Source organism: Ascidia mentula, chromosome 3 (assembly GCF_947561715.1).
Source record: "Ascidia mentula chromosome 3, kaAscMent1.1, whole genome shotgun sequence".
NCBI classification, from domain to species: Eukaryota; Metazoa; Chordata; class Ascidiacea; order Phlebobranchia; family Ascidiidae; genus Ascidia; species Ascidia mentula.
The window spans coordinates 19020224-19032683 of NC_138568.1; the positions used below are offsets into that span (position 1 = coordinate 19020224).

Sequence of the window (12460 nt, forward strand, 5' to 3'; positions counted from 1 at the left end):
TTCTATTGTTGTAAAAGGCCTCTTCGAAATTGTATAGATGCGAAACTTCGCACAAACAACTATTGCGTGACGCCATCTTTCCGGACTCCAGTTATAAACCATTCTACTCAGTTTCGCTCCCCTTCACTTTTGCAGGGTTGTCGATAGTCAGTTGCTTTCTTGTGTAAGTTTATAACAGTTTTCAACAAGATTGGAAAGATGAAGAAAAAAATGTTGATGTTATTTTTGTTGGCAACACTTTGCAGTGCTCACATGTGAGTGTGTGCCATCTTGAAATCAGTTAACTATGTTTGACATGCTGACAATTTTGACGCAACAGCAAAACTTATTAATCTTTTTAACTTTGTGTGGGTCAGATTATCCAGGAAACCAATTTACTAGTGCATGTGTGAAACTACAATATTAATTATTTATTATGCCATTTTTATCTCTAAGTGTAATATACGTTCTTTTTGGTGAAGAATAAATCTTCCACCCCATGAGACTTTGAGCCAAACTTCAATGGAAAGAAAATCAATTGTCAACGAATTCCAGAAACGTCACGACAAACTTCTATTTGCTTCCAGCAAGGCCGCTGTTTCCGTGCCTCTTGTAAACTATCATAATGTAACCTCACCCAAACATCTATAAAAACATAACTTAACTTACCAGAATATTCTATATTAGTTGTTTTACTTGGGAGAAATTGGAATAGGAACCCCTCAACAAATATTTATCGTCCTTTTTGATACTTCGATGGAAATAGCTTGGGTGCCCTCAGTTCAATGTGACAGAAGCAAACTTACATGCTGTGAGTATAACATGGTCGACACGCTTTTGCGTTGTCTTAAAATTGCAAGTTTTTTTCGCAGCCGACCATCACAAATATAACAGTGCTGACTCTTCAACATATGTGAAAACCGGAAAGAATTACTCGTTTGAAGGTTGCACAGGAATTTATAGTCAAGATGTGATCTCTGTAAGACACTTGGTAATTTCCTTATCAATGAAGGAAAACCATAATATTTCTTCAGGTTGGGGGTTTGAGTGTGAATCAGACCTTCCTTGAGATAATTGAAACTCCCGATGGTCTTCGAGATGAATGGTATGACGGAATAGTTGGAATGAATTTCCCAGCTTTCAACTATACACCTATGTTCAATCACATGTTTCAGAAGGGGATAGTGACAAAAAATCAGTTCTCATTCTATCTTAACAGGTAAATTAGTTGTAAAATGGTGCATGTATTATTTAAACAAAAAAGACGCGTTCGTCGCGGTCAGAAATCATTTTTCAAAGTTGTTTTTTTGAAACACAATATTTGTCTTGTTATTCGAACCTGCGAAATATTACCTATATCTTTTCCTGTCTGTCCTATTGAACCTATCATAATTTAGAGATTTGTCACTACCAGATGGTGGAGAGTTATATCTGGGCGGTGTGAACCCTGCAAGATTCACTGGAAAGTTTAACTACCATAAAGTTGTCGGCAAGGTAACCTATAGTAGTCCATTTGCACATCACAAAAATGTCTGCAATTCAAAATAAACCAACGAAAGAATTTTTGTTTGTTACTAATCCTCTCGGCGCACGCAAGCGGATTTGTAGCACCGTGTCGTTCAATTTGATCATCAATTATGTTGACTTTCAGAATAACTGGCAAATTTCCGTGGATGGCATAAGTGTTGGAGACAAGGCTGGTACCAAAGCTTGTGTCGGTGGTTGTCTGGCAATGATTGGTTCGGGTTTTAACAATTTTATTGGCCCTACAGATGAAGTCGCGATGATGGCCCATGCTGTTGGAGCTATGGAAACCACCACGAAGGTGATCACGTTAAAAATATTAAAACTTGCTACCTGCGCTTTATGTGTTAATCTAATCTATATTGTTCGTTGTAGAATAAATATGCATTGAATTGTGGAGACAAGCCTCAAATGCCGAATATTACATTCACTCTCTCCGGTATCCAAAACGTTCTCACACCCGACGAGTACGTCATACAGGTTCGTTTAAACCAGTCTTCGAACAAACCGCTCTCTAAGAAAGTTGGTAATTTGATAACAGGTCCCTAATCTGCGAAAAAAATGAAAAATTTAATTCGATTTTTTTAAGACAATATCAATTCGACGTACTAGACTGTTGCAACCACAATTGTTTCTTAAACCATGATTTACTCCTAAAAGTATAAAGTATACTTTCATTCCAACCCCACATCATAGGTGTGATAAAAGCTGTGATGACTAAATGCTGAACTTCCTGTACCGCCCACCGCCATTGTCTGATTTATGAGCAATCTTGAAAAATCGATTTCGTCTGCACTGGCATCCTCAGTTGCAATTTGAAACTGCTGATATGTTTATAACATTGACGCTAAGATCTGGTGTTTATTTAAGCCATTGTTTCTATTGTTAAACTGTGCCTATACGGTATTATTGAGTAAACATTTTATTCCTTTGTAACAGTTTTCGGAGGATTGCCTCTTCGGGTTTTACGGCAATAACATGATGTCAGAAGATGGTCCATTGTGGATCTTTGGTGTCATGTTTATGAGAAATTACTACACAACTTTCGATATCGCCAACAACCGTGTTGGATTCGCAACATTGGCGCCGGTTTCTAAGTGATCGTAATCAAACCCAAAATGAGCAGCAGTAACCACTTGAAAGCTGTGTCGTTGATATACACATGAAAAGAAATATATAATCAAGTGTATTTGTATTACTGTTGGTTAACTGCGTTGTTGTGTTGTTTTTGGCGATACCGATGATGCCCGCAAACACAGGCGAAATATATATGTCGTAGAAACTTTAAACAGACGGACGACTCAGGATTATTTATAATATATTGTAGTAATCCGTTACTGAGTCTCTGTCAGCCATATAGAGTATACAGGCGATTCAAAGAAATCAAACTCTCATTAATCAAGTGTAAATAATAGATTTTCATTGCAAGTATTTTTTCTGTTTCGCAGATAATGTGATCGGTTTAAAAATATACTTAACCAAAAAAAGGTTGAAAAATACGTATTAATTTTTTGAATGTGGTAAAATGCAGTAATGTAGTAAAATTGGGTGGTGTACGGAGGCCCAAATCGTAATGGTTGATTATATAAATACTTGATTAAATCAATGGTATCACAGAAGGGAATGCGATAACTGGTTGGTGATTTTAAAAGGGTGTCTACATGGAAAAAGGCAAAGAATCAATGCCTGACATAAAGCAATAGCCGACTAACGGTTAAACCCTGGTGAACAACATGTTTCAGGCAACGCTTAAATATAACTATGAAACGAGTAACGAAACTACTTGTAACTATGGTCGGATGAAAGCAGGATGTTGTGAAAGACGGCGTCACGCATTTTAATTGTGTGATGTTTTGCATCGAAAGAAACCGTTTTTTTCAGTATAGAACGCATGGCAGGAGTAGTGTGAATGATATACACTGATTACAACTTATACACCCACGTTGTTGTTACTTAATTCGTTGCTCCCTCATTGTTTCGTTATGAATGTTGTTACTTCATTCGATAATAATTCCACATTTTTTGGATCTACACTTTCGTAGTGTGGCTGCAACATTTTGAACGTTCCATTGGCGGTCTAATAGTTACCGATGTGACTTGTCCACTGTATATCTACACACCAGCACATGTAGCCCAGTGAATAAGAAAATAGGTCACAGCGTCATCAATTAAAACATTACTGAGAACAAGATTCTCTGGAGTCTTTTCTGTTGTGCGTGACATCGTTGATATCAAAGGTTTATTCACTTACAGGACAACAAAATCTAAAGAGGACTAATTAATGTTGTATCACCTAAATTTAAAGCCAGTCCAGAGACATAACGATTTCAGACATGGAATCCTCTGATTACGGCATTTTACACGGTGGATAACATAACCAACGCACGATACACAGCAAACCTTCGCAGAACTGCGTGCTAATCACAAAAGTGTTTGCAGAATATTAATTTAATTTTGATCCGTTCTAACCAAGGCCCCCTGGGTACCTACCATGATATGTGTATTTCGGAATATATATTTCGCCTAAAGTCATCATTAGTTTCTTATTAATTGATTTAACTGAACTGTCTGCAAGATGGGTTTGTTGACTTTGCATAGAAATATATATCGCGCTTATCACATTCATGATTATGACGTGGTTAAGACACTCACGGGAAGTCGAACCACTGATCACAAACCCATCACGAGGGGATACATGTTCTAGACTGGGGATGCCTCGATCCACCAGGCGAAATTAGTACTAAGATATTAAAACAGTTTGTTGTTGATATAGCCAGGCATATTACTTAGTAATTTAAGGCTCTTCTGGCAAAAAGAAAACTTGTTTAAACGACGTTTCGGTCGTTATTCAACAGACCTTCATCAGGACAAGTGAAGTGAAAAATAGTCAAACGTGAAAAAGGCAAAAAGGCGAATGAAGCACGAAAAAGCGTGTGACGACTGAAGACCATCATGAAGCATAAAGGTACATGAGTATCATACCAATACGCATTGACACAATATGAATTTTGAGAGCTACACACAGATGGCCACTGTTTCGACCAATAAAGTGATCAGTGCAGCTTGGTGTGATTATTGACGGTAAAGGATTTTATAGATGTAAACATAGTAACCACACCAGCTCTGTGACTAGCTTTATCTCCAGCACTTAAGCAATCCACAGTAATTAGCCAAGACGTCCAACACTTATAACCAAGAAGGAAACATAATTGTTTGTCAAACTCATCCGTGTAGTGCAAAGAAATTAATTGCGCACGTAAATTGATGTAATCAAAGAGTTACATTTGTTTGGAAACTTTCGTTCCAAATTGTGGACATTACTGCACCTACTGATGGGAAACAAACCTGCCTTGTCGACAACTTTACAGTGAATCTTTAAGGGTTCACACCGCCTAGATATAACTCTCCACAATCTGGTAGTGACAAATCTCCATAATTTAGGGATACTTATTAGAATCTAAACGAGTTGATTACCATGAAACCAACACTAACAATGCCAGACTTTTTTCATTAAATGTTTGCAGGTCGTATTGATCCTCAAAGCAGTTTGACGACCGCATTGGGAAAACAACTCGATCAAAAACTTCACCGAAAATGGCCACAATCAAAAAGTAAATGTTGCAATAAAGAGATTTCCATCAGGTTAATACGTTGACGTTTCGGTTGGAACAAAGTGCGTCAAATGCACTTTGTGTGGTTTGCAGGGTCGGCTTGTTATCAGAATATTACTATAGTCAGTGAAGTTGCAGATGACAAACTTATTTAAATCCTTCATTCTATTGTTGTAAAATGCCTCTTCGAAATTGTATAGATGCGAAACTTCTCACCAACAACTATTGCGTGACGCCATCTTTCCGGACTCCTATCATGTCTAAAGAATTCTACTCAGTTTCACTGCTCTTCACTTTTGCAGGGTTGTCGATAGTCAGTTGCTTTCTTGTGTAAGTTTAAAACAGTTTTCAACAAGATTGGAAAGATGAAGAAAAAAATGTTGATGTTATTTTTGTTGGCAACACTTTGCAGTGCTCACATGTGAGTGTGTGTCATCTTGAAATCAGTTAACTATGTTTTACATGCTGACAATTTTGACGCAACAGCAAAACTGATTGATCTTTTTAACTTTTTGTTGGTCAGATTATCCAGGAAACCAATTTACTAGTGCATGTGTGAAACTACTATATTAATTATTTATTATGCCATTTTTATCCCTAAGTGTAATGTATGTTCTTTTTGGTGAAGAATAAATCTTCCACCCCATGAGACTTTGAGCCAAACTTCAATGGAAAGAAAATCAATTGTCAACGAATTCCAGAAACGTCACGACAAACGTGTATTTGCTTCCAGCAAGGCCGCTGTTTCCGTGCCTCTTGTAAACAAAAATAATGTAACCTCACCAAAACATCTATAAAAACACAACTTAACTTACCAGAATATTCTATATTAGTTGTTTTATTTGGGAGAAATTGGAATAGGAACCCCTCGACAAATATTTATCGTCCTTTTTGATACTTCGACAGACATAGCTTGGGTGCCCTCGGTTAAATGTGACACAAACAGGGTTGCATGCTGTGAGTATAACATGGTCGACACGATTTTGCGTTGTCTCAAAATTGCAAGTTTTTTTCGCAGCCGACCATCACAAATATTACAGTGCTGACTCTTCAACATATGTGAAAACCGGAAAGAATTACTCGTTTGATGGTTGCACAGGAATTTATAGTCAAGATGTGATCTCTGTAAGACACTTGGTAATTTCCTTATCAATGAAGGAAAACCATAATATTTCTTCAGGTTGGGGGTTTGAGTGTGAATCAGACCTTCCTTGAGATAATTGAAACTCCCGATGGTCTTCGAGATGATTGGTATGACGGAGTAGTTGGAATGAATTTCCCAGCTTTCAACTATACACCTATGTTCAATCACATGTTTCAAAAGGGGATAGTGACAAAAAATCAGTTCTCATTCTATCTTAACAAGTAAATTAGTTGTAAAATGGTGCATGTATTATTTAAACAAAAAAGACGCGTTCGTCGCGCTCAGAAATCATTTTTCAAAGTTGTTTTTTGAAAAACAATATTTGTCTTGTTATTCGAATCTGCGAAATATTACCTATATCTTTTCCTGTCTTTCCTATTGAACCTATCATAATTTAGAGATTTGTCACTACCAGATGGTGGAGAATTATATCTGGGCGGTGTGAACCCTGCATGTAGCCCAGTGAATAAGAAAATAGGTCACAGCGTCATCAAATAAAACATTACCGAGAACAAGATTCTCTGGAGTCTTGTCTGTTGTGCGTGACATCGTTGATATCAAAGGTTTATTCACTTACAGGACAACAAAATCTAAAGAGGACTAATCAATATTGTATCACCTAAATTTAAAGCCAGTCCAGAGACATAACGATTTCAGACATGGAATCCTCTGATTACGGCCTTTTACACGGTGGATAACATAACCGTCGCACGTTACACAGCAAAGCTTCGCAGATCTGCGTGCTAATCACAAAAGTGTTTGCAGAATATTAATTTAATTTTGATTCGTTCTAACCAAGGTATGTGTATTTCGGAAAATATATTTCGCCTAAAGTCATCATGAGTTTCTTATTAATTGATTTAACTGAACTGTCTGCAAGATGGGTTTGTTGACTTTGCATAGAAATATATATCGCGCTTATCACGTTCATGATTATGATATGGTTAAGACACACACGGGAAGTCGAGCCACTGATCACAAACCCATCACGAGAGGATACATGTTCTAGACTGGAGATTCGCGATCCACCAGGCGAAATTAGTACTAAGGTCTTAAAACAGTTTGTTGTTGATATTGCCAGTCATATAACTTAGTAATTTAAGGCTCTTCTGGCAAAAAGAAAACTTGTTTAAACGACGTTTCGGTCGTTATTCAACAGACCTTCATCCGGACAAGTGAAGCAAAACGCCAACACGGCGATAAATAGTCAAACGTGAAAAAGGCAAAAAGGCGAATGAAGCACGAAAAAGCGTGTGACGACTGAAGACCTTTATGAAGGATAAATGTACATGAGTATCATACAAATACGCATTGAGACAATAATATGAATTTTGAGAGCTGCACACAGATGGCCACTGTTTTGACCAATAAAGTGATCAGTGTAGCTTGGTGTGATTATTGACGGTAAAGGATTTTATAGATGTAAACATAGTAACCACACCAGCTCTGCGACTACCTTTATCTCCAGCACTTATACAATCCACAGTAATTAGCCAAGACGTCCAACACTTATAACTAAGAAGGAAACATAATTGTTTGTCAAACTCGCCCGTATAGTGCAAAGAAATTAATTGCGCACTTAAATAGATGTAATCAAAGAGAAGTTTCGTTCAAAATTGTGGACATTGTTTCACCTAGAGATACGAAAAAAAACCTGCCTTTTCGACAACTTTATGGTAGTTTCAATCCAGTGAATCGTGAAGGGTTCACAGCGCCTAGATATAACTCTTTATCATCTGGTACTGACAAATCTCTATAAGTTAGGGATACTTCTTAGAGTCTAAACAAGATTATCCTGAAACCAATGCTAACAGTACCAGAATTTTTTCATTACTAGTTAGCAACCCCTATTGATCCTCGAAGCACTTCGACGCCCGCATTGGAAAAAGAGCACAAATGCTCAATCAAAACTTCACCAAAAATGGCCACAATCAAAAAGTAAATGCAAAAAAATCGTGCTTCGAGATTTCCTTCAGGTTATTTCGTTGACGTTTATGTTGGAACAAAGGGCGTCAAATGCACTTTGTGCGTTTGCAGGGCCGGCGTGTTATTAGAATATTACCACAGTAACCAAAGTTGTGCAGGACAAACTTCTTCAAAAACGTTCTTCCTATTGTTGTGAAAGGCCTCTTAGATATTGTATAGATGCGAAACTTCGCACAAACAACTATTGCGTGACGCCATCTTTCCGGACTCCAGTTATGTCTGAACCATTCTACTAAGTTTCGCTGCTCTTCACTTTTGCAGGGTTGTCGATAGTCAGTTGGTTTCTTATGTAAGTTTAAAACAGTTTTCAACAAGATTGGAAAGATGAAGAAAGAAGTCTTGATGTTATTTTTTTTGACAACACTTTGCAGTGCTCACTATTGCATTTGTGTGTCACAATATTATTTTTTTGTTATTTCATTCTTATCTTGAAGTCTAATGTATGTCATTTTTGGTGAAGAATAAATCTTCCACGCCATGAGACTTTGAGCCAAACTTCAATGGAAAGAAAATCAATTGTCAACGAATTCCAGAAACGTCACGACAAACTTCTACTTGCTTCCAGCAAGGCCGCTGCTTCCGTGCCTGTTGTTAACTTTCATAACGTAACATTACCATGTATAAAAACACAACTTAATCTACCAGAATATTCTATAGTTGTTTTATTTGGGAGAAATTGGAATAGGAACCCCTCCACAAATATTTATCGTCCTTTTTGATACTCTAAAGGAATTCGTTTGGGTGCCCTCGGCTAAATGTGACACAAACAGGGTTGCATGCTGTGAGTATTACATGGTCGACACGCTTTTGCGTTGTCTCAAAGTTACAAGTTTTTTTCGCAGCCGACTATAACAAATATAACAGTGCTGACTCTTCAACATAGGTTAAAACCGGAAAGAATTACTCGAATGGAGGTTACACAGGAATTTATAGTCAAGATGTGATCTCTGTAAGACACTTGGTAATTTCCTTATCATTGAAGGAAAACCATAATATTTTTTCAGGTTGGGGGTTTGAGTGTGAATCAGACCTTCCTTGAGATAATTAAAACTCCCGATGGTCATCGAGATGATTTGTTTGACGGAATAGTTGGAATGAATTTCCCACGTGGGAACTATACACCTATGTTTGATCACATGTTTCAAAAGGGGATAGTGACAAAAAATCAGTTCTCATTCTATCTTAACAGGTAAATTAGTTGTAAAATGGTGCATGTATTATTTAAACAAAAAAGACGCGTTCGTCGCTGTCAGAAATTGTTTTTTAAAGTTTTTTGAAATAAAATGTTTGTCTGGTTATTCGAATCTGCGAAATATTAATTGCGTTGCAAATGACCTATTTCTTTTGCTGTCTTTCCTATTAAACCTGTCACAATTTAGAGATTTGTCTCTACCAGATGGTGGAGAGTTATATCTGGGTGGTGTGAACCCTGCACGATTCACTGGAAAGTTTAACTACCATAAAGTTGTTGGAAAGGTAACCTATAGTAGTCCATTTGCACCTCACTAAAATGTCTGCAATTTAAAATAAACCAACGAAACAATTTTTCTCTTTTGTTAACAAAACACACAAACGGATTTGTAGCACCGTGTCGTTCAATTTGATCACCAAATATGATGACTTTCAGAATGAGTGGCATATTTCCGTGGATGGTATTAGTGTTGGAGATAAGGCTGGTACCAAAGCTTGTGTCGGTGGTTGTCTGGCAATTATTGGTTCAGGTAATAACCAATTTCTTGGCCCTACAGATGAAGTCGCGATGATCGCCCATGCTGTTGGAGCTATGGAAACCTCCACAAAGGTGGTCACTTTTTAAACATTAAAACTTGCTACCTGCGCTTTATGTGTTTATCTAATCTGTATTGTTCGTTGTAGAATCAATATGCATTGAATTGTGGAGAAAAGTGTCAAATGCCGAATATTACATTTACTCTCTCCGGCATCAAATACGTTCTCACACCCGAGGAGTACGTCATGACGGTTCGTTCAAACCAGTACATTTTTCGCTTCCCAAGAGAGTTGGTAATTTGATAACAACCCCCGAATCGGCGAAAAAAATGAAAAATTTAATCTGATTTTTTGAGGACAATATCAATTGGTCGTATGAGACGGCTGAAACAACACTGCTATCTTAAACTTTGATTTACTCTTAAACGTGCAAAGTATGCCATTATTCCAAACCTACATCATAGGTATCATAAAAGCTGTGATGACTAAATGCTGAACTTCCTGTACCGCCCACCGCCATTGTCTGATTTATGAGCAATCTTGAAAAATCGTTTTCGTCTGCACTGGCATCCTCAGCAGCAATTTGAAACTGCTGATATTTTTATAACATTGACCGCTAAAATCTGGTCTTTATTTTAGCCATTTTTTCTTTTGTTAAACTCTTCTATACGGTATTATTGAGTAAACATTTTATTCCTTTATAACAGTTTAAGGAGGATTGCATCTTCGGGTTTTACGGCAGTAACATGATGTCAGAAGATGGTCCATTGTGGATCTTTGGTGTCATGTTTATGAGAAATTACTACACAACTTTCGATATCGCCAACAACCGTGTTGGATTCGCAACATTGCCACCAGTTTCAAAGTGATCAAGCCTAACATGAGCAGCAGTAACCACTTGAAAGCTGTGTCGTTGATATACACATGAAAAGAAATATATAATCAAGTGTATTTGTATTGCTGTTGGTTAACTGCGTTGTTGTGTTTTTTTTTGCGATACCGATGATGCCTGCAAACACAGGCGAAATATATATGTCGTAGAAACTTTAAACTGACGAACGACTCAGGATTATTTATAATATATTGTAGTAATCCGTTACTGAGTCTCTGTCAGCTTTAGAGACCATACAGACGATTCAAAGAAATCAAACTCTCAAGTGTAAATAATAGATTTTCATTCCAAGTATTTTTTCTGTTTCGCTGATTATGTGTCTGTTCAAAAATATACTTAACCAACAAAAGGTTGAAAAATACGTATTAGTTTTTTGAATGTGGTAAAATGCAGTTATGTAGTAAAATTGGGTGGTGTACGGAGGCCCAAATCGTAATGGTTGATTATATAAATAGTTGATTAAATCAATAGTATAACAGAAGGGAATGCGATAACTGGTTGGTGATTTTAAAAGGGTGTCTACATGGAAAAAGGCAAAGAATCAATGCCTGACATAAAGCAATAGCCGACTAACGGCTAAACCCTGGTGAACAACATGTTTCAGGCAACGCTTAAATTTAACTATGAAACGAGTAACGAAACTACTTGTAACTATGGTCGGATGAAAGCAGGATGTTGGGAAAGACGACGTCACGCATTTTTAATTGTGTGAAGTTTTGCAACGAAAGAAACCGTTTATTTCAGTATAGAACGCATGGCAGGAGTAGTGTGAATGATATACACTGATTACAACTTATACACCCACGTTGTTGTTACTTAATTCGTTGTTACCTCATTGTTTAGTTATGAATGTTGTTACTTCATTCGATAATAATTCCATTTTTTTGTATCTGCACTTTCGTAGTGTGGTTGCAACATTTTAAACGTTCCATTGGCGGTCTAATAGTTACCGATGTGACTTGTCCACTGTATATCTACACACCAGCACATGTAGTACAGTGAATAAGAAAATAGGTCACAGCGTCATCAATTAAAACATTACCGAGAGCAAGATTCTCTGGAGTCTTGTCTGTTGTGCGTGACATCGTTGATATCAAAGGTTTATTCACTTACAGGACAACAAAATCTAAAGAGGACTAATTAATGTTGTATCACCTAAATTTAAAGCCAGTCCAGAGACATAACGATTTCAGACATGAAATCCTCTGATTACAGCATTTTACAGGGTGGATAACATAACCGTCGCACGATACACAGCAAACCTTCGCAGATCTGCGTGCTAATCACAAAAGTGTTTGCAGAATATTAATTTAATTTTGATCCGTTCTAACCGAGGCCCCCTGGGTACCGTACCATGATATGTGTATTTCGGAAAATATATTTCGCCTAAAGTCATCATTAGTTTCTTATTAATTGATTTAACTGAACTGTCTGCAAGATCGGTTTGTTGACTTTGCATAGAAATATATATCGAGCTTATCACGTTCATGATTTTGACGTGTTTAAGACAAACCCATCACGAGGGGATACCTATTCTAGACTGGAGATGCCGCGATCCACCAGGCGAAATTAGTACTAAGGTATTAAAACAGTTTG

At 37.2% G+C, this 12460-nt stretch overlaps 2 protein-coding genes across 2 annotated transcripts; both read left to right on the forward strand.

Annotated features, from left to right (window-relative positions):
* The first annotated feature begins 1671 nt into the window (after positions 1–1671).
* LOC145895373 (pepsin A-like) lies at positions 1672–2796 on the forward strand. Its single transcript, XM_082984175.1, has 3 exons — positions 1672–1804; positions 1879–1983; positions 2443–2796. Exons 1-3 carry the CDS (start codon positions 1712–1714, stop codon positions 2602–2604), a joined length of 360 nt encoding a protein of 119 aa, XP_082840301.1. The 5' UTR covers positions 1672–1711; the 3' UTR covers positions 2605–2796.
* Positions 2797–5370: 2574 nt separating this feature from the next.
* Positions 5371–10841, forward strand: LOC145895874 (cathepsin D-like). Its single transcript, XM_082984656.1, has 11 exons — positions 5371–5444; positions 5743–5872; positions 5948–6071; positions 6133–6251; positions 6295–6479; positions 8705–8849; positions 9249–9433; positions 9624–9720; positions 9872–10045; positions 10120–10224; positions 10680–10841. The coding sequence occupies exons 1-11, from the start codon at positions 5371–5373 to the stop codon at positions 10839–10841; spliced, it is 1500 nt and encodes a 499-aa protein (XP_082840782.1).
* The last annotated feature ends 1619 nt before the right edge of the window (positions 10842–12460 follow it).